General features: G+C 48.7%; 1 protein-coding gene and 1 long non-coding RNA gene across 16 annotated transcripts in view; one reads left to right on the plus strand and one right to left on the minus strand.

Moving 5' to 3' along the window:
• RGS3 (regulator of G protein signaling 3) overlaps positions 1–22,981 on the minus strand; it is a 115,002-nt gene that overhangs the window by 28,624 nt on the left and 63,397 nt on the right. For 2 of the 15 annotated variants that reach the window (XM_016126272.2, XM_036238756.1), the window contains one exon: positions 13,878–21,308. The exons of 8 other annotated variants lie outside the window; for them this stretch is intronic. In XM_016126272.2, the coding sequence (XP_015981758.1) occupies positions 21,201–21,308 (108 nt within the window). In that variant the 3' untranslated portion in view covers positions 13,878–21,200. Of the gene's footprint in view, positions 1–1,683; positions 2,073–2,119; positions 2,351–2,498; positions 3,582–13,877; positions 21,309–22,981 lie in introns of those variants that run through there. 5 more of the 15 variants (XM_036238753.1, XM_036238754.1, XM_016126276.2 and 2 more) reach the window with 5 other exon arrangements.
• Positions 9,243–18,427, plus strand: LOC118615004. Its single transcript, XR_004956243.1, has 2 exons — positions 9,243–9,479; positions 18,207–18,427. It is a non-coding gene; the product is annotated as an uncharacterized LOC118615004 (long non-coding RNA).

Genomic DNA, 22,981 nt, shown 5'->3' on the forward strand with positions numbered 1-22,981 from the left:
GAGGCCCAAACTGTGCTCCAAGCCACTGCAGTCTGCGCAAGGGACCACAAGCATTGCATTCGGACCAGCCAGGGCTGCCCCTTCCACCCTCGCTGGCCCAGGCCATGGTGTGGACACCATGCCAGCCCAGCATGACCCCTGGGCGGGCTCTCTCTGTGGCCTCATCCAAGCTGAAGCCAAGAGTCTCCCTGCTTCACTTCCTGTCAATTCCATCCTCCAACCCCTTGGTCCTGTGGAAGCAACACTGACATGCGTCAGCAGAGCCAGTCGCGGAGGCTTCCCCACCACACCCCCACGCCCAAGCTGCTCTCATCCCAGTGGGTGGCTGCAATTCAACCCGGGGTCCTGTGGCCAACACAGGCGGACTCTGAGGATGCCAGTGCCCCGGGGGCGGGGGAGTGGCCGCTCCATAAGGATTCCTTGCCAGGCCTTCAAGTTGGTCATGCCCACTTTCTGCCAGGCAGGGCTAGGAAATGGGCAGAGAGCTGACTTGGACATCAGTGCTTATCCTCAAGTAAAACCTATCCCAGCCCTTTCCTCCCGTGCCCTGAGCCCCAGATCCCACATAAATAGCACAGGAAGCAACCACCATGAGTGCCACCACCAATGGACAGACATTGCAACTGGAGTGAGTAATTGCTCTAGTTGTGACAGTCCGGGTGGGATTCAGACCGGGAGAGGAGAGGAGAGAAGGGCTTTCCACAGAGCAGAAACGTGTGCAAAAGTAAGAAAGCCGGGAGTGGGGTGGTTTCCTTGATACCAGTACTCAGAATCAGAAGCCCCATCAAAGCCCTAGAGACTTCCCAACAGGGCGCTCGCCTGAGCCGCCTCCATCTTCACCATCTTCCTGCGGCTTTAGATGCCAGGCTGGGCCTGGAGCGAGCCGTGCTGCGGAGCTTGGCTCCCTGAAGGGTCCGCCCTGGGCTAAGCCATGCCACGTGCTTGGGCTGGGCAAGAGGGGAGGTGCCCCTTGGCTGGGCATGGAGGACTCCAGGGGCCCTGGTGGAAACTTTGACTATGGTCGCAGTGCCCTGGCTGGGATCCTGCGGGCATTGGTGGGGCAGGCACTGCAGCTCCTTCCTTCCAGGAGATACACCCATTCCAGCCATCTTGAGAATGGAACCTGATAGCCCCCCCAGCCATAGGGCCTGAGGGCAGCAGGATGTGGAAAGTTTTCAGTGAGGGGCCTGGTGGCCCCGTACTCAGCTAGGCATCTCAAGCCAGGAGAACCAGATTCACAGCTGAATTACATAGCTCAGGTTGGGGTAATGGCACCCACATATCCTGTCCTCACTGTTTCAGGAGGCAGACATGGACACAGACTTGCTGTGTGAACCTGGACATGCTCCTCCCCTCTCTGGACCCAGGCTCTTCCTCAGCCCTGAGCTCCCAGGTGCAAGGACTCTTCCTGGATACCTCAGGACAAGAGTAGAAACACAGGGCCTCCAAGTTGAGAAAAGAACTGGTCTCTGCCTGTTTACAGTGGCACTGTGGGGTGAGCAGGTCCCTAACCATTACCTTCTTCCTTACGGGTCTCAACTGGAGCCAGGGGAGCAGCACCTTTCCCAAAGGGCTCGGGAGACAGAGCATCCCTGCTGTGCTTCCAGTGGACATTTTAGCAAAAGTCTCAGGGATCTGAGGCGACCCCCTCCCCCCCCCAAGGGACAAGCCCCTGAGACCCACCTCCGTCCCTGACATGGAACTAGGCAAGAGCAGCCATCCCTGGTGCCCGGCGTGCAGTCAGCATCCCTGCCACGATCACCAACACCGCAAGCGGAGCGCTCCCTCCCCAGGCAGCTCCCCACTTCTAGTCACTAAACATTCCTTTCTCCCAGAAGGAAATGCTGGCTGACCAGCCTGAAAGTGGAAGGCAACACACAGTGGAAGCATGGCCCAACCCTGCAGGGGCCCCCTCCCCCTGACATACACACACACACACACACACACACACACGCACGCACGCAGCTATCTCAGAGCAGAACACACAGTTGGGTTGCAACATACCCATCAATGGCTGCCCTGGGGAAGAAACAATAGAAACAGGGGCATGAGGTGGCCTGACCCAGAGCCCCCCACCCACCCGTCCACCACACACACACCCTGTCTCGGAGGCACCTACCCAGCACACTCCGGCAGGGAGCCAGGCGACTCGGGGCTGCCGCTTCTGCCAGCCCGCCCGCCCGGGTCTCTGCCCAGCTCCTCCTGCAGGCGGACCGGCGGGCGGGCGGGTAGCCGTGTTGGTGGCAGCTCCTGGCGGCCGTGTCAAGCGGCTGCCTTCCCAGACAGAGCTCCTTTGTGTCAGCAGAGCTATTTATGGACTTACCCAAGTTCCCCAGGGGAGCGATACCTGCTGGGAAAAGCAGAACCAAATGACCAGGTTCCACCTCCCACATCTAGGTAGCATTTTCAAAACCCTTGCATCACCCGTCCCTCCTCCTCTTCCTCCTTGCCCTCCTCCTCTTCCTCCTCCTCCTCCAGCGCCCTTCCCAAACACACACCCTGTCCAGCCGGCGGCGGCTGCCACTCTGGAGAGAGACTGAATTTCTTTCTTCCATCAAATAGAAAACTCTGTGATTTCCCAAGCCACTTTCATCCAAGAAGGAGTCTGGGATGTCTTGAGAAAGAGTCCTCAGCCAGCCGGTCCTTCAGCCTTCACGGGGCCCGGCCAGCTCCTGGGTTATCCCCTCACACTCGTGGGCTCTGGCTCCCCTGCCTCCCCTCCTCAGGACCCAGGCTGGCCCCCGAAGTGCGGCTCTAGAGGCAGAGGCATCCATCACTCACAGCGGCACTCTCTGGCACTGGGATCCCAAGCCGGCTGCACCCCACTCACATCCTAAGGGCTCCCCCTGCGGGGGCAGCACAAAACCACTGGCCACTGCTCTGGCAGGACAGAGCCAATCATGGAGGCTTCCCCCACCACACCCCAACGCCCAAGCTGCTCTCATCTCAGTGGGTGGCTGCAATTCAACTCAGGGTCCTGCAGCCAACACAGGCTGACTCTGAGAATGCCACTGCCCCGGGGTGGGGGAGCGGCGGCTTCAAGTCACCTCCCAGCAGCCCCAGCCAGTGCAGCTGGACACATGCTTTTATTCAGCGCTTTTGTGTGTACCAAACTCTGGGGGATCGGAGAGAGACAGAGCTTGGGGCTTCCTCTGCTGTCACTTTACAACAGCCCAAGAGTGAGGGCCACAAGTGAAGGAGACATCTCAAACAGAGGAACCACGGGGAGGCAGAGAAAAGAGCACAGGATTGGGAGGCGAGGGTCCCCAATTCTAGTTCTAGCTGCAGCGCTAGTTGGCTGCGTTCACTGAGCAAGTCCCTGCCCACTCTGACCGTTGGTTTCCTCGACTGCAAATTGGGACCGACAACCCTTGACCTGCCCACCTACGGGATCAATAGAAGATTCAGTGATCCCATACCAGGCACTATTCTGAGAGCTTGGCCTTCATTAATTCGTTTAATCCCCACGAGCACCTTGTCAAGCAGCGACTATTATTGTTTTATTTATAGGTGAAGAACCTGAGGTAGAGGACGGCAGAGGAAGTGGCCCACGGTCACACGAGTAGTTGGCTGTGGAGCCAGGACTGACGAGCACTCAGGGTGCCCACTCCTAGCCACCGTGCTGCCCCAGCGCTGCAGGAAGCTGCTTTGTCAGTACAGAGCTGTTTGGTGCCATGGCTCTGGCTACTGCGGTTGGTTGCCTGATGTCAATCAACACACCTCGGGCTGGGCCTAGGACTCAGGCTGGGAGGTGCCCATCCCACAGCCAGCTCCGACCGGAATGTGCTTACTCCTGGAGTGGCAGGCCCCCCGAGATGTTGGCAGGAAGAGCGTCATCCTCGTTCCCACCTCACCCAATCTCGGCCGCCCTGGGCTGAAGTGCTGTCCCTCTGGCCCCTGCTCTCCCTATTACTAGTCGCAATAATGTCTCCAAATGTCACTCTCTGCCTGTCTCCTGGCCCCTATCTGTCTGACTCTATTCCTGTCTTTCTCACACATACAAGCATACACATGCATGGTGGTATAAGTGAAAATCCTTAATCAGAGTTGCCTCAGAACAGCCCTTATCAAGTCAGACACTTACAAACTCTAATCAGCGCTTTGTCTTGTCCCTGGAGGCAGAGCCAGGGCAGTTCTTGCCGGAAGTTTCCAGATTGGAAGGCTGTCATCCTAAAGGCTCCTGGGAAGCAGGGCCCACCCTTGTCCTGGGAAACTAAGAAAGCGAGTCTCAGGAAATAGCCAGTTCCAACAGGAATGACCAATTCTCAGTGGGGCTAATGGGTTCCAGGATGAAGTTTCTGGTGCTTGGAATAAGACTTAGGGTAGAGAGCCTGAAGAGAGGGGAGTTCCACAACACCGATTATATGCCAGGCTCTGTGCTGGGCCCTGGGGACTGGGCCCTGAACTCACAAGGCTGAGCATCCAGTGAGGGAGACCAACGTCAGCCACGCAGTCGGATTAATGAGGCCATAATCAGGCACTGTGCCACGATGGGCAGAGCAGCTCTGCCAGCACAGGCCGCTGGGTCCAAAGCAGATCCAGGATGCATTCATTCATCAATGCTCTGGACCACAAGGTTCATCAGGGAAGGGCAGAGCAGTCAACGCTCTCAGGCACAGGTTCCTGCCAGGCCGGGAGAGCATCTAGTGGGAGACCCCAGGCAGCCACTGCCTTCTGCCTCCCCATAGTTCCAGACACAAATCAGAGGAGCGGGTGGGCCCTCGCAGTGCACAGCCTGGGGCAGGATGCGGTAGTCGCTGACAGCCAGGCTCTCTAAGCCAGAGGGCCCTGGGAGATCTCTCACTCTTATTCTCCATTTACAGCCAGTGAAACTGCAGTCCAGAGAGAGGGAAAGTGACTTTTCCAAAGAAACAGCAATTGAGTGGCAGGGCCGGGACGGGAGAATGCAATCTCCTAGTCCAGTGCTCCTTCCAGCATAACCGAACGCTTCTCAGACCTACATGAGTGAAGATGCTGTTCAGTACAGGAGTAATTGTGATCCAGAGAGCAGCAAGATCTAAATGCCCCATAGGCCACAGGGATCGGTGCCTGGGCCCCATTTACTGATCTACACATTTTATTTACCAAATACATTTTTGACGCTTACTGGGTATCAGCACTGCTCAAAGCACTTCCTGGTTATTATTAACTCATTAAATCTTCACATCCTGATCAGATATGATGTCTAATGTCCCCATTTTATAGATGAGTAAACAGAGCATAGAGATATTAGGAAACCTGCTCAAGGTCACACACTAGCAAGTGCACAGCTTCAGATCATTAAGCCCAATCCACCGTCCACTCTGCCCTGCACTACTGCGCAGGCAGCCTATGGAACAGACGAGCCCCTCGGCTATCCTGAGAAGCTGGCTGGCTGGCAGCAGCTTTCAGAGCTGGGACCACAGAGGGTCAGCAGGGATCCAGTGTGTGTACACCTCAGGTCTTTGGGCACAGCTCCCCCAGGAAGAACCCAAGGCTCAGTCAAGGCCCTAGGGATTCATGGCAGCAGCAGGAAGCAACCCAGACACCCCAGACAGGCCTCTCTGCTGCAGCCTGTGCCAAAGCAAGGTTTCCAACATCTTCCCTTACTGCCTTCACTGCATTAAGCCTGGTACACCCAGGTTTGTGTTCCCAAGATTCCACCACGAGCCCTGCACAGATGAAACCCACCCACCTTTCCCCTACAGACACCACCTGGGGGAGGCCGAGCCTTGGCAATGCCCTCCTCAAAGAAGGAAGGTACCTGCCAAGGCTTTAATGAACTTCCCCTTCCTGGCTCCTGATCCAAAGCCCACTGTGATTTTGTTCCGGGGTGGAGAGAATGAGGATGCTGCCATGGCAGAAACATCACGAGCCAAGGAGAGGTGTGGTCCTAGGAATTCCAGAGCATATGACGGACTAAGACCACCCCCAGCCCCCAAGCAGCAGCTGCTCAGGTTTTCATTACCCCTGGACAATGAAAAGGCCAGGCCTGCACTTAGCCGTCTAGGGTAATGGAAGCCTGAGCCGGGACACACTAGCCCCTGCTTCTACAGAGACCTGCCCCTGCCCCAACCTGCTACAGAAAAGGGTGATGACCCTGAGCTTCCCTGTGAAACTGGGGAATTATCTGTATGCTCCCACCCAGCCCGTGCTTTGAATCTGCTAACCTCCTTAGGAAGTTCTGGGCTTTTACTCGCTGGGTCTCATAGCCCTAATTTGGGGATCTACAGGTTCCATGATGAAAGGCCCTCCCACCAGAGTCCATCGAGAAACATTGATTTGTTATTTTAATAGCCACTGGATCCCTACTGTGTGCTAGAGGCTGTCTGTGCTCAGAACTATGGACACAGACTGACAGGGAAGCAGCCTGCTCCTGGGATCTGACTTGGAAAGTGAGCGTGGCTAACGCTGGCAGAGATGCTGCAAGCAGGGACTGTCTGGCCAAGTCTGGCCTCTACAACCCTAACACCAGGACAGGGGACACAGTCTCCCACTGCTTCCTACGGGCATGCACCCAGCCCTTCCTGGTGGCACTTGCCTTGGTGTTGGGGCACACACTGCAAGTGGTGAGGTGGGGAGGGACAGAGCAGGTATCTTCAGGTTCAAACTCACAAAGAGGTCTGGCTAGTAGTGTGCAGATCCCAGGGCAAGTCCCTTCCCCCTTCTCAGCCTCAGAGGTGTATCTCTAAAATGAGACCACACAGGGATGCCTGAGTCCCACCTCTCCCCTTCGATGGTCAGTCCCAGACGCCTCTGAGCTCTCTCACTAAAGTAGTAGTTTCAGTCAGTGGTATTTAGAAAGAGTACACAGGCTTTGGAGTCCAAAAAATCTGAGTGTGAGTTATCTTGGGCAGGTCATTTTAATAGCTCTGAGTCTCAGTTACCATGTCTGTACAATGGGGCTATGACAATGCGCCCCCCCTGGGCCCCGTGGGGACTAAACGAGGTGGTGTGTGTGGAGTGCCTGGCACACGGTAAGTGCTCATAAATAAGATCATCATTGTTGTGCTGTCTTTGTTGTGGCTATGATCTGTGAAAGGATAGAATTTACCTTAAGAGGACTGGATTAAACAGTAAAGTTAAATGTGATGATATCTGTCAAGGATCTAAGGGATGAGGGCCTAACATAGTACCTGGCGTGTAGTAAGAGCTGATAATCATGAAGTTATTGAGCAACAGGCTATTATCATCTCTCCATCTTATAGGTGGGAAAACCAAGGTACAGGAAGGTTACATGTCAAAAGAAATGGCAAACAGGCAGTATAGCTCCAGGGCTGATGCTTTTAACCTATATGCTCTGCCCCTCGACCCACGTTCTTGAAAAATCTCTCCACTCGCCATCTGCCTCCTCCTTGGCAACTTCAGGCAGCAAGGACATTCCTAGCCTGCTCATGGGAATTGTATCTCCCAGCCATAGCAAGGAGAAGCCCACATACAGTGAAAGCCAGGAGACCAAATGTTCCCCTGGAGAGCTATTACTAGCTAGATTTTCTGCTCCAGTCTGGGGCACACATCACAGTCACCTTGGTAGCCTCAGCTTGACCTTGGGCAGCTATAGCAGCACAAAATGGCCAAGAGCCATGACCATCTCCCTTTCTGGCTCCAGTCCAATCATCCACACGCTGGCCTGAGATTCCAGGCTTTTGGGAGCAATCCTCAATGTACTATGCGCCTGCCAGCTCCAGGGACAGGCTGTGTCTTGATTACCCGCGTTCCTGGGAAGTGTTAGGCAAAGAGGAACTGACTCAGGTATGTGGAGGACCGTACTGTAACCTTGGCTGCTAGATGCAGTTCGCCCACACACGCCCCCACATCCACTCCCTACTTGAAACGGTTCGGCCTAAGCTCAGGCCATCAAATCAGAGGCCATAATCTTGGTACTTCTGGCAGGTATAATGCCACCACTAAGGGAGTGAGCCAACACATAAGCAGGTAGAACCAAGAGATGGAGGAAGTGAGGCCAGTTCTTGGTGATATTGCTCAAGGCCCTGAACCCAGCTATGCTGCCCTCCCTAATCCCATAAATTCCATTTCCTGTCTGAAGCTAATTTCAGTTGGGTTCATGTCGCTTGCAACTGGAAGATTCCTGACTAATGCATACCGTATCACCAGTACTTTGCACGGTGTCTGACATACAAAAGACACCTTGAAATTATTTATTCACTTATATAGTCATTCGACAAACATTCCATGGTAAGAAAGTGACCTGGTTTGCTCTTTAGGAAAAGTCATCTTGGCTGCCTTTTAGAGAGGTGACTAAAGGGACAGAAGAAGGAACAGGGAGAGTCACAGTTTGACATACAGTAAGTAGTCCCAGGGACAGCGATGAGGCCTGGAGGGGGAGGCTGAACAGAGGGAAAGGGAGGAAGGGAAAGATTCCCAACTCTGAATTCACTGGGGAACATTGGATGATCCCATCTCCTCTCTGGTCCTTAGTCTCCTAATCGGTTTCACTTCCATGCTTCTAGCACCCCATGTCTTCTCCCACTGTCAACAGTCACATTTTTACTGAAGGGTACTGCGGTCAGGGTTGGATTTGACAAGCAGGGAGTAGAGTGTAGTGGCTAAGAACAGGGGCTCTGGAGCTAGACATCTGGGTTCGGATTAAGGCCTTCACCTTCTAGCTATGAGACCTGTACAACCTACTTAACCTCTCTGCTCCTTCGTTTCTTCATCTATAAAATAATAATAGTGTCGGGCAGATGACATGTTATGGCAGAAGAAAAAAGCACATTTGACAAATATTAGGTGCCATTATCCTATTTATATTATTATCATTTGTAGTAGGACATCCAGAAAGAGGACATTGAACCCATAGAAGAAAATACACAATTCCAAAAATTAATAAAAAAATTTCCCCAAGCTAAGGGAAGACTTGAGTCTTCAGGCTGAAAGGTCTGAAGTTAGTGCCAGGGAAAATTAGCAAAAGAGAACAACTAGAAAGAATCTGATGAAATTTCTAAATTCCGAAGATTAGAAAGAGACATCCTGCTCATTTCCATGAAGAAATTTTAGAGCATCGAGGGAGCACTGCCCTTGTCAGAATGCTGGATGCTGGGGCAGAGGAGAGCTGCTGGGGGAGAGGGACTGTTGGTTAGTTTAGAATTCGCTAGTCAGGAAAAGGGCAAATATTTTCAGACTTACAAAGACTAAGAAAGTATGCCACCCACAGACCCTTTCGGGGAAAAATTACTCAAGAAAGCAATCCAGACAAAAACGAAACAAAATCAAGAAGTCAAGAGTGAGATGACGTGGTATTCAAGAGACTGACAGGCAATGGAGACAGAAACATTTATACACTTAACTACTGACAACATAATGGAGAAGTTAAACGTGATTTAAATAAATGATTCTTAAACATAATAGAACTAATGTTTTAAAACAGTAGCGATCAGAAACTAAAATCGTAGATGATTTCAATAATACCGAGGAGGCATGGAGAAAAGCAAAGAGAAGTTTGGGAGAGCCGATGACGCACTCATTATGGGCAGCAGGAGGTAAGGACACGTTATTTTATATCTAGTGTCATTTCTGACATTGAAATACGGTGGTGAAAAAGGTAAGAATAAAACACTGGCAGACTAGAATTAGGGTGTACGACTTGAGAGGAAATTTTGCAGAATAATAAGGGTTGGCCTTGGGATGTTCACTACTACTAAAACATGAAGCTACAGTAACCAAGGCTCAGCCTGATATAGGATTAGACAGATTTATGAGGGGGACAAGAGCTTTCAAAAACTCACCCACCCGTGCATGGCCTATAACAAAAGGAAGGACAATTCAAAACATAGGTTTGGAAAAACCGATTAACTGTTTAGGAGAGAAAATTCATGAGAGTTCCATCTGACACCAGGCATTAAATTAATTGCAGATAAATTGAAAATATGAATGTAAAAAATAAAAGGATAAAAGGACTTGAATAAAATATAGAAGAATATTCTTTATAATCTTGTAGTAGGAGAGGCCTTAAAAAGTATAGCCGTCTACTCAACACACCCCCCAAAAGGCTTGATTACAAAAAAGTGTTAATTTTTGAATAATAAAAGGTACTATAAATAAAGTAAAAAGGCAAGTGGAAAAGATATTTGTAACCTATTTAATAAGGAAATGGTTAATATTCTAACCACATAAAGGGCTCTTACAAATAACACAAAATCCCCAGTAGAAAACTGGGCAACTGATATGAACTGACGAGCCAAAGAAAAAATATGTAAATACTAATAAATGTGAAGAGAAGCTCACTCTCACTAGTAATCCAATAACTGCAAATTAAAATGAAATATAATTTTCATTTCTCATACTAACGAAAAATTAAAAGAGTTGTAACATCTAATATTAGGTCGGGTGCAGGGAGACAGGCGCTCCCATTCATTGCTAAAAAGAATGTAAATTATACATCCGCTTAACCTGTCTGTACCTTCCTTTGTTTTCTCATCTGTAAAATGGGGATAATGAGAATAGTTTTGGGCCGATGACATGTTTACACAGAAGGAAAGCATTTGTAGGGCACTTTGGTAGTGTGTGTCACAGTCTGTCCAGCAGAAAAGTGTGGCTAGATGTAATACACAGGACACTCTTGGGATGTTGAGAGCAGCATTGCTCATAATAGCAAAACATGGGAAACAACCGGACTGTGAGCATGGGAGCAGCTCAATGAATGATGGTCCACCGCTTACTAAAAAGAAGGAGGGAGAACTTTAGGTACTGGTGTAAAAGATTTTTATGCTATATTAAGTTTTAAAAATTAGTTACAGAAACTTTTATGTTATATGATACTATTTAGTAAAATAAAACACACTATCTACGTATGTGCATGGAAAACATTTGGAGGGATTACACCAAACTTATAGCAGATAACAGTGGCTACCGATGAGGAAAGGGCTTGGGAAATACAGGATTTTCTTTATTTTATATATACAAGAGAAATGAAAACATACGTCCACATTAGAACTTTCATTAATGTTTTGGATTTTCTGTATAAGTTTTATACAAGTATATTATCGAAGAACATATGTAATGCTAAATAATATTTCTATTTGTAATATAAATTACAATTTTTAATTTCCTAAAATAAGTTAAACAAAAAATGTGCAAGATCTTTAAGAAAAATTTTTTTACAAAACTTTACTTGGGGAGTCCTAAAAGAAGATTTGCATAAATGAACAGACATAATCCTATTCCTGGATTAAAAAAAAAAAAACAGTATTGTGCAGACTTTAATACTCCCCTTTTTATTTATATTTTTAATGTAAGAATAATCAAAATCTCAATGAGATTTTGGGGCAGGGGCAGAGAGGAGCGGGGACTGAATAAAATTATACTACATTTCATTTAAAAGAAGAAATATGTGAGAATAGAAAATAAATTTTTTTTTTTTAAGAAGAATGAGAGGGTACTTATGCTAACAATGTAATTGCATTGGAACAAATAACTGTTTGGAAAAAATAAAAAGCATTCTGCCTCTTACTATATGCCAAGGTCAACTCCAGATGGACTAAAATGTTAAAAGTTAAAAAAAATAAAACCATAAGTTCAAGGGAAGGGCAGTGACTATTATGTACTCCTGGGGTGACAAGCACAACACCAAAGGAAAAAATATTTTTAAAAATGTATAGAAATTATATTAGTCATCAGAAAACAGAATTCACAACCACAGTGAGATACTACTTCCCATCCACTACGATGGCTATAATTTAATGGAAAAATAACGAGTGGTAGAGAGGACGTAAAGAAAATAGAATCTTTACACACTGATGGTGGGAATGTAAAATTGTGCAACCACTTTGGGAAACAGCCTAGCAGTTCCCCAAAAAGTTAAACATAGAGATATCATTTGATCCAGTGATTTCACTCATAGGTATATATACAAGAGAAATGAAAACATACGTCCACATTAAAACTTTCACGCAAATGTTGATGGCAGCATTGTTCATAGTAGCTAAAAGGTGAAAACAACTGAAATGTTTATTAACAGATGATGGCATAAATAAAATGTGATAGATCCGTACAATGGAATATTATTCAGCCATAAAAAGGAATGATCCATGCTACGATATGGATGAACCTTGAAAACATTGTTAAGTAAAAGAAGTCAATTATAAAAGACCAAATATTATGATTCTAGTTATATAAAATGTCCAAACGAAGCAAATCTATAGACACAGAAAGTGGATTAGTGGTTGCTTAGGGCTGGAGGAGATGGGGTAATTGGTGGATGACAGCTAAAGGGTATGGTTTCTTTTGGAGATAATGAAAATACTGTAAAATTTGCATCCATCAATATACAAAAAAAAAAACCACTGAACTGTATGCTTTAAATGGATGAATATGACATGGGAATATCCCAATGAAGCTGCTACCAAAGCAATTTATAGATATGACTTTCTATAAATCAGAAACATCTGTAGTTTAAAAAATAATAAAAAACAAAAGGCTAACACAAATATCTTTGTTATATAAAGAGCTAATGTGAATTAATAATTAAACTATAAAGAACCTAATAAAAAAAAATGAGCAAAAGAATTGAATTGTTGCAGCAACATGGATAGACCCAGAGTTCTGAGTGAAATAAGTCAGACAGAGAAAGATAAATACCATATGATTTCACATTTATATGCGGAATCTAAGGAATGAAAAGAACACACTAATCAAAAACAGACTCACAAATTATAGTGGACAATTTGGGCATGGTCAGAGGAGAGGAGGCTGGGACTCTAGGAGAATGGGATGAAGGGTTAAAGTACAAATTAGTAGCTGATGGATGGTCATGGATGGGGAGCATGGCACAGGGAATGCAGTTAGCATTAACATGTTGGCCAGGTGGAGGGCCAGGGGAGGGAGGATGCAGTTGGGGGGATCGTTTTATGAACTACATAGATGTCCAACCAATGTATTGTATACTTGAAACTAAGAATAATTTATCCAGCAAAGCTAGCATTCAGAGTTGAAGGACAGATAAAAAGCTTCCAGACAAAAATAAGCTAAAAGAATTTATCACCACTGAGCCGATATTATAGGAAATGTTGGAGGGACTTCTTCAAAAAGAAAAAACATGTATCAAAAACAGGAATAAAGAATGCTAACAACTACCTTCCTATCAACAAGTACCTTAAAAGGAAAAGAATTAAGTGCTCCAACCAAAAGATACTGTGGCTGAAAGGATAAGAAAACAAGACCCCTACATATGAAAAGGAAGGGGATGGAAAAAGATATTGCTTTGATGAACGTAGAAGGTATTTAAGCCAGACAGAAAAAGATAAACACTATACGATTTCACTTATATGTGGAATTTAAGGAATAAAAAGAATTGAACTGGCAACTCAAAAAGAGGCAACATTAGTGACTGAAAAGGCGTATGAATAAATATTCAACATCTCCAGTAAACAAAGAAATGAACCTACTAAAAACCATAAGAACACACAATGTTGGAGAGGGTGTGGGGAAATGGGCATTCTCTTAGCCAGCCTGTCTCACTTTGTTCGGGACCGAGGGGTTTCCCAGGAAGCAGGCCTTTCCGTGCTAAATGTGGAAAGTTCTGGGCAAAGCCAGATGAACTGGTCAGTCTAAAGTACTGCTTATATGGTACCACTGTTCTGGAGAGTCACCTGGCAATAGGTATCAAGAACCTCTTTAATAAATATATAACCTTTAATGCAGCAATTCTAGTACTAGGAATTTATTCTAACAAAATATTCATTCATTCAACAAATATTTGTGCAGGGTCAATCATGTTCACTGGATACTGGAGATAACCAAGATATATCTACAAGGATTCTTTAATACCAGGTTTTCGTAACAATGAAAAATTGGAAACCACCTAAACATTGAACTTCTGGAGATAATTTAAATAAATCCTGCTTCATCTACATGATGAAATACTCTACAGGCAGTAAAAATGATATTGTAGAACATTTATTGACATGGAAACTTGTATACTCTACATTGTTAAATGGAAAAAAGCAAGTTAGAAAATCGTGTGCACCAGTAACCCCAATTTGCAAATAAGATATATGCATTTGTGTGTAAACAAACGCCTGACAAGATACACCCCAAGATGTTAACAGTGATTCTCTCTGGGTATTATAATTAAGACTGAATTTCATTTCCTTCTCCTGGTTCATCCATATGATATGTTTTGTTCATAATAAACATGGATAACTTTTGCAATAACACACAAAAAAGGTCAACTGCATTAAAAACAAACACACAAACAAACGCCTGCCATCCCCCCATGGAAGAAGGCCCCCAGGAAGGGGTTGTAGAGAGTCAAGATAGTCAAGATAGCCAATGTGCTCGTGCTTGATCCAGTAATGACAGCTACAGCTACCTTTACTGAGTACCTCGGCATGCCAGGCACTTTGCACAGACCATCCCTTTAATACTCACAAGAACCCATTGAGACAGGTATCCTCATCTCATTTGACAGATGGATGCTAGATGACCAGTCAGTAACCCACATCTAGTAGGAGACACAGCTGGAATTTGAACCCTGGCCTGCCTGTCTTTAAACCCAGGCCCCTGCCTCTCCGTGAGCTGCCTCCGTTCCTGGGGCAGTCCACCAGACCCGCTGTCCTGCAGGCCAGTTCCATGCTGGCTCTTGTCCTCCCTCCCTGCAGACAGCCCAGGGGGTCGACAGAAGGACAAATCAGCAAAGGGTGGGGACACTAGCAAAGGGAAGGCGTGGCGCTGGAAGGCCCGCTGGCCTGGCCGAGGTCAGGGCTCAGGGCAGACTAGTCGGGGACTCCTCGCCTGCTGGGCGACTCTCAGGAAGCCTGACCACATCCGGCCCCAGGAATTCCCAGGCCCTGTGCTCCCCCAGAGGCAGTGAGAGAGAACCTCACAAGGCCTGAAACAGCAGGAGGAAGACAGCCTGCCATCTGGGACCTTCTCCCTGGGCTTGGCGGCTGCCGGCCAGTCCTTTCCCCTCTCCCGGGCTCCAGGGCCTTCTCTTCCGTGTAAGGAGGGGGTGTGAGGGCTGCCGGCTCCAGGACCCTCCCAGATGTAAATTCTCTTGACTCTATGGCACTTCCTCACACAGGGCCTGGCAGGAAGAGGAAGGGGGTGAGGCGTCCCACCCAACTCCTAAAGGTGCCCCCTCCTCTTCCCCTCAGCTCTGTTCCCACTGCTATTTATAGAACAGATTGCAGGGAGCATCTCTCCCAGCCCTGCTCTGCTCGGAGCTCAGGTAGAACACAGCAGCCCATTCATTCCGCTCCAGCAAGAACACGGCAGGAATTTGTAGACAAGACAGCCGACTAGACAACCTCTCCCCACACCTTTAGTGGGGCCATTTCGCTTTCCATTACAGCCCAAAGTGGTGACTTACTTTTCCTAATGACAACACAGTTGAATGAGATAAGATAATCCATGTCCCTCCTTCATCCCAACCTGGCAAAATCTTCAAAGGTTATTGGATTCGGGTGATCACTTTGTAAGTTATATAAATGTCTAATTACTATGTTGCACACCTGAAACTAACAATGTTGCATGTCATTTGTAATTAAAAATTTTTTTTAATTATTTTTTAAAAGTCACCAAAGAGCAGTGCTGGCCTAGAAGGTAGAAGGTTGTGTCCTTGCTCCAGCTCCAGCCCCAACCACGCGTCCTTGGCCAAATTCTTGCCTCTCTCTTGGTCTTAGTTTACAAATCAGCTTATTAATCAGTTGATCTCGGTGAAGGAGGAAGGAGCTTTTCAGCTCCACTTTCAAAGATTTTATGGTTCTATTAATTTTCCAGTCGCTCGCAAAATAAACACTATATCCCGTGATTTGGGGTTTGTGTTGAAGAAAGGTGAAGTAATTTGCCCAAAGTCACACAGTGCGTTACCAGCAAAATCAGAATTTGGACCAGGATCTTCGGATTCCTACTCTGGTTTTCTCTGAGGGCCAGGGGCTCAGTGAGAGGGGGAAGAGAACCATGGAAGTAGTTCTGATCCGGTCTCTTTTCCCTCCAAGGATGCACAGCAGTCAGCACAGAATACGGCAGAATCCATGACCCTGAAGTGAACCTGGCCAGATTGCTTAATAAACCAAGTGGGGACTTAGGCTCCAGTCTCACCAACTTGGGATGCAACAGAAAAAACTCTGAGCCAAGGGATTTGGGAGACCTGAGTTCTTGCCCTGCCTCTGCCATTAACTTCTCCCATGACTCTGGCCAGAGGTCACTTTCCCTTTTGAGCCTGAGTTTCCTCATCTAGATTCTAGAACATGACAAGTTTGGACCATGTGATTCAATTTAACTCTACATCTACCGAGCACCTACTAAGGACCAGGCAGTAACAGAATCAAAAATAAATAAGAGGTGACCTCCACTGGCTCCCAAGGAGCTCACAGTCTTGCAGAGAAGAAACGTCTGCTTACAGCTTCTGCTGTGGATGAACAAAACCCTATGGGAACACAGAGCAGGAAGCACGACTTCCGATGCATGCCTGGGAAAGGTGTATCTGGGAGGGACCAAGCCTTGAAGGTTGAGGATTGCATCTGGCAGGGACAGCAAAAGAGGGCAGGCAACACCAGACGGATGAAACAGCCTGACATGAATTTGCACGGGGAGTTTGAAGGAGAATAATCCAGTGTGGCTGGGGGGCAGGTGCAAAGCAGGAGCACAGTGCACCCATGGAGAGCCTCAAGAGACAAGCTGAGACCTGGCCTTGATTCTGAAGACGACGGTCCCCGACAATGGTTTTGAGGCAGGACTGCGACTACTCACCTTCCTCAACCCCTCCCAACTTGGATGGGCCACGATTGCTGAAACAGTAGAACAGAGCAATCGAAAGCAGGTGCTCTGGACCTGGGCCACCCAGGTTCCAGTCCCACTAGCTGTGTGACCTCGAGCAAGTTTCTTAAGTTCTCTAAGACCCGGCACCTTCATTTACCAATTAGGTATAATGAGAATAAAGGCGTAACAAGGATAGTGGACCCCATGAGCCTATAGTGAGAATTAAAGAGACAATGTAGGTCAAAAGCTTGGCACAGTGCTAGGCTTACCAAAGTACCTAGCATTATTATTCTACCCTTAAACCGAGGGTCTGGGAACAATTTGAAGGACAGTGGCCCTATTCAGAGAAAGGCTTGAGGGAAGATGAGCTCAAGACGGCATAGATGGTAAGGTTGTGCTGTCTTTGTTAAGAGCTAAGAAGAGAATAGTAAGATGGCTGAGTCCAAGGGCAAGAAGCTGAAGAAGGCAGTCTACCCAGCCAGACCTACAGATAGGAGGGTGGGAGGGAGGGCGACTGGGAAACAGCTGAGTATTTTAGGACAGAGTCTGCTTCTTTGGGGGGACGTCTGAAATCTAGTCCAGTTGATTCTCAGGTAGTTAGGGTTGAAACTTTAAAGCAGTCAATTAGCAAAATCTAGGCCCAGAACCTGGAGCGGGTTCTCCCCGTCATCAATGGGGCTCGGGTTGAAGTCCTCCTTCTGGACTCTTGCTCAGTGTACCTGGGCCAGGGCCTTCCGACTCTGCCTCTGGCCCATCGTTGCTGGGTATCAAAAGGCTATGTCTGTTGGTTCTCTTGAAGGCCAGACTCAAAAGGGGAAGGGGGTCCCCCTGCCATCCCAGTGCCCTCTGAGGGCCTCGCTTAAGGAGCTCCACCTTGTCTTTCACTTAAGATTCTTCGAATCTTGTGTGACGCTCTTGGTCTTTTCACCTGGGCCACCCCTCAGGAATATGAACTCTAGAAGTTCCTTCTCTACGGTGTAGAGAACATGGCATCTCATCTGTTTGTCCTAAAGCATCCCTCTTAAGCTTAAAGGGCCACAACTTCTGTGCAGAGAGGAGGGATGGTCTCCTCCTGCCTCTTCCTGGAGGAGATGACTGATTTCTCTCACTTCCATCCCTAAAAGGCAAATCTTTGCATTGGAACGAGCAATGGATGAGGTTCAAAGACCTTGGTTTGAGAACTAGCTCAGCCTCTTACCAGCCGTGTGACCTTGGATAAATCACTCGACTTCTCTGAGTCCTAACCCTTTTCATCCGTAAAACAAGGCTGCTGGGAGTCCTAGGGGAGATGATGTCTCCCCTAGGGGGACCTCAGTTGCCATCTCCCCCTGGAGGAAGCCCTCCCACAGTGTGAAATTGCCTGCACCTTCACTTTATAGAACCCTCTTGGTAACGTGTGTGAGATGTAAGGATTTCGGTGGCAGAATGTATGAAAAAGAATTAAAAATAAGGACTTTTTTTAAAAAAACTAGACATACATAAATAAATGTCTTCGTTATTTCCAACAGGTTCCAACTCCCAAAGGGCCAAAAAAAAACCCAGGCCAGCAGAGCCCCAGGCACGACTGTGAACAGGAAAAAATCCAGAGTTTCAAAAGACCCTGAGCCTGAGACACAAGAAAACATGAAAACGGGATCAGAGGGTGTGTGTTTGGGGTAACTAGAAGGATCACTTTGTATTCAAATCGCACAGATGGCCCTTTCAACAATAAATGGTTGTGCTCCCATCCTCCCAGCTCCTTGGCCCTGAGACACCAAACCCAGACAATTGGCCCATCAGGAAAGAAACCATTGTGTGTGCTTCTCGGGGTGATTGATGTAGAGGGAGGGGCTCGGCTGCGTTTCCCGTGATTATGACTCTCAAAGGCCATTTTCGTAGCTTGTTCATCATCCTGGAGGGCTGGGATGGACGGGGTTGCTGAAGAGCAGTGGGTGCCGGTCATATTTCATCTTCTCAAGCCCGTGGAGCCAAATTAATTGTGTCATCGATTGGAGAAGCAGAGCAGCGATGGCACCCTGGCTCACCACAGTCGCTGGGAAGACGGGGCCTCCGGGAGCTGATGTCTGCTTTCCCAGCAGCCGGCCGGGCCAAGGACCCTGACGTAGGCATCCACCCAGCTCAGCAGCTTCCTGGGACAAGTGGGAAGAGAGCCCAGTCCCCAGGGCTGGATGCTGCATTCAGATTCTCCATGTCTCTGTGGCTAGAACTCCTGTCCTCTGCACCTGTCTGGTGGACAGAGGTAGGCCACCAGGTCTCGGAGAGACAAGCTTGCTGCCTTTCCAGACAGGCGATTCTCCTGCGCCCCACATTCCACTTAATGTCATTTTGTAAGGGAATCAAATGAAATCAAAGTGCAGCTTGCTGTCCGCGTAGGCTTAGCTGCTCAGCCTCTCAGAATTAACCCGGAGGCTGAGTCCCGTGTGATGGACACTGTGTACTTGTCCCACTTCAGGTGAATCTACTTGCCTGCTGGACGGGGGGCATTGGCCTGGTCATGGGCAGATACATCTCACCCCCTGTTTGACCACTGATGCCACATGCCTGATCTCTGCTAGGCTGGGAGGAGGGCAAGTGGGAAGTAAAGGACGAATTCTCTTCTGGGCCCCTTTCACAGCAGCAGAGCAAACTCAGCAAGGACAAGAGCCCTCTCCAAAGACACTCAGAAAGTCCTACAGGACAAGATGCAGAGAGTGCCCAGAGTCCGGGGCTCCTCTGGCCTGAGCCACCTCTCCAGCCTTTCTCACCCTCTTTTCCTAGGCAAGCAGACCTGATCCTACACGTCCCCTTTGTGCTGAGCTCTGTGGCTCACACCTTGGGCTTCCCTCCCTCTCGGTCTTGGCAGGTAGGAAGGGGTGTGAGAGTTGCCCAACCCTGGGTTCCAGAGTATGGTGCAGCAGGCAGGGAACAAGCGGGCTGAGCTCTCTAATCACTGACCCCCTTGGTAGGTCTCTCTAGTCTTGTGGCAGAACAGTCTCCTCTGGAGTGCTGAGCCACACCTAGTCCCAGTCTCCGACCTTAAAAGCTCTTCATAAAACCAACCAAGTCAACTTCCAGATGGCTATGTTTCAGCTTCTCATCAGACCATCCGGCATTGGATGGAGAGACAGCCCAGGCCAGCCTGGCTGAGGCTGGAGGCTGTGAACTTTCCCACCTTGGCAGATGAAGCACTCACTCACTGCTCCCAACTTCAGGGACATCCCCAGAACTCAGCACTGGTCGCTACCCAGGCCTAGCTGGGATGGGGCTCTGGAAGGAAGGCCCCGATCTTCACTTGCATCCTCCGAAAGAGCAAGACACAGCAGAAGAGGAGGACACAGAGGATGAAGGGGCAGAGAATTTTCTCTTCTCATCCCAGAGCCTCCATCGCATGCCAGGGTCTTGGGCATTCACGTCCTACCTCCCCGGCTACCATCTAGGTCAGGCCACCATCTCCCCTCACCTGGAGGACTGAAGGGACCTCCTGACTTCCTCACACCCACTTGGGCCCCTCCTGGAACTGATCTTCTAGAAATGTACCCGAAACTCTGTGACTCCCTTTCTCCAAAGCCCTCAGTGGCTTCCCTTGTATCTGGAATGAAATCGATAAACTAGTAACCACCACAGCCCTGTGTGATCTGGCCCCCACCCACTTTATCTGCCTTCTCACTAAGCTCCAGCCACGCCGGCCTGGCCTCCATCCCTCCAGCATGCCAAGTTCCTTCCCATCTCGGGTACATCTGCCTGGAACATTCTCTCCAAAGTCCCTGGCTGGCTGACTCCTTTCTGGCCTCCAGGCCCCAGGTCAAAAGTCATGGTCTCCCCCACCTCACCCCACCTCCACACACATAGCAATCGAAATACCATTCTCTCATACAGAAATCTGTCCTTTTCCTTTGCGGATTATCACAGTTTGTAATCACGTTGAGTGCATGTGAGTACGTACGTGTATGTTGATTTATTTAATGCTGACTCCCACTAGGGCAGAAATCTTGATAAGAGCAGAGACCACCTCTATCTCATTCTCCACAGTATCCCTAGCTCCTAGCACAGAGCCTGGCACAAAGTAAATGCCCCCAAAACATCCACTGAATAAAGGAATGAATAAACGAGTACAGATGAGCGAATGGGCGAAGGTGTCTTCTGGCAGCAGAGGGTCATAGCATTGTTCCCCACCAGGGCTGACCTCTCCGAGCCTCTCCTGCTGCCCCCGAGGCAGGCGCTGGAACCACCAGAAGCCCAGATGCTATTTCACCTCCTTCTTCTTTGTGGGGAATAAGTTTCTGTGTTGTCTTCATTTGGGACTTTCTAATTCCATTCTGCATGTGCCCACAGGGCCTCTCACACCACTGTGGTCCTTCTGAGGCCAGTCCACACACACCCTTGGGGCCACTCTCTTCAAATGACCTTAGGCCCACCATCTTGGTCCTCCTTTTTGGGTCCAGTTGAGGTGAGGTTACTGTGTGGTAGGGGATGCCCAAGAAAGGGTTAAGTTGCCAGAAGCAGAGTCCCGCCCTTGGGTTTGCTCAGCCAATCAGAGTCTGTCCTGATGAGGTAAAGCTTCTATCCTGGGTAGCATTGGTTGAGTTGGCCAGCCCCATCTCCTGCTGGAGAGAGCCATAAGGGTGGAGTTTCTGTGGAACCAGACAGAACTGGAATTAGCTTGCTGTCTACTCAGGCCAGGGCTGCCTGACTCCAGGACCTGCCCCTGCTCCTTTCTTAGGAGCTCAGACAGACCCTCGCATCTCCAGGGCCCCGTCTCAAGCTGCCCAGTAGAAATGACAAGGTGGCGCGGCACCTCGGCGTCACATCTGGGAGAAGTCTTACAGCCAAAGCAGACCCAGGAGGCCTCAGTTTCCCTGCCTGGGCCCTGGCATACAGCTGGTGGCACCAGAAAGTGACAGGCAGCAGTCGTTACATGTGCTCAGGGTAGCAGCATTCAGCTTCAATAAACAAGACCACTGGCTGAATCTTCCTATATAGATATAACTTTAATAATAATTCTCAGAATTCTTCTTGTGCGCCACTTTGCTAAGCGCACGACATGAGTTTAATCCTCATGAGAACCCTGTTAATCCACACAATTTACTGATGAAAACCCGAGTCTCAAAGCGGCTTGGTGCCTCGCCTGAGGCCACAGAGCAGTAAGAGTTTACATCTCCCATATCGCTTGCTACGTTACTTTTTAATGATCGGTTGGCTTATCTCTCTTCACCGCTGTGATCTCCCACGGAAAGAGTGTGACAGATTCGTCCATGCGCTGCCACCATGGAGCCCAGGGCGTGCCCTGAGAACAGGGTAGTGCCTCACGCAATGCACCTCCTGCTCATCCCCGATGGCTCGGTCAAGAGCCCGTTCTCCTCAGAGGCTTCCCGCTGCCCAGCCCAGCACTGTGCACGTGGTGGGGCTCAGGAGAGGGTCACTGAGTGGACGACAAATGTGCAGCCAAGACCCCACTGGACCGCTCTTAGGACCTGTCAGGCTTGGACTGCCGCTCTTGTGCCCTTGTCACAGCTGTCTAATTAAAGGAGAATTTCATAAAAACAGGTACCAGGTCTCATTTATCCCTGGGACCCCAAAGGACCTAAACTAGTGTCTGGCACAGAGCAGGCATTTACTGTGCATATTTGATTGAACAACCAAAGTAATATGTATCTGTCTGTCTCTACTAGCTTAGAACCTCAACGGCGACAGGTAGGACCTTCTGTGAGTCATTTTAAATGAGACGGATCACAGCACTCCCATGCAGGGAGTTTAGTAAAAGTTATTCCAGGCAGAAGAAAGGTAGGTTCCCTCCAGGAAGAGATAATGAAGCAAGAGAAGAGATAGATAATGAGGAAGAAGGGAGTGGTGAGCAGAAAAAAGGAGGCTGGGAGAGCAGAGGGAGGAGGCCATTTATTTCCACAGAAAGGAGAGCATGCGGGCCAGCCCAGAGCGGCCTCCTACCTACAATGGTCAGCCGAGAGTGAGCAAAAACGTCATTGGATTCAGTCTGCCTGCTGCCTGTCTCACTGTGTCTACCCTACCACAACCAGGACCCACACCCTGCGACCCACAGGCCACGGGCATCTCAGAGACAGCACAGAAAGCCTGTGCCTGCCCCTTTCCATCCTAAAGGGAGGGACAGACCTGGCCCCTAAGTCAACAGATTTCACAGACATCTTCAAGGTATGGTTCCCTAATGGAGACTGGATGACCTCAGGCCCTCAGCTTTCATGATAACTGCAAAGCTCAAAGAGCTGGAAAGAGTCAGCAGACCAACGCACAGGTGGGACCACTGAGGCCATGGTGGGGAGCAGTTGCCAAA

Source organism: Rousettus aegyptiacus, unplaced genomic scaffold (genome assembly GCF_014176215.1).
Source record: "Rousettus aegyptiacus isolate mRouAeg1 unplaced genomic scaffold, mRouAeg1.p scaffold_m13_p_3, whole genome shotgun sequence".
Lineage (NCBI taxonomy): Eukaryota > Metazoa > Chordata > Mammalia > Chiroptera > Pteropodidae > Rousettus > Rousettus aegyptiacus.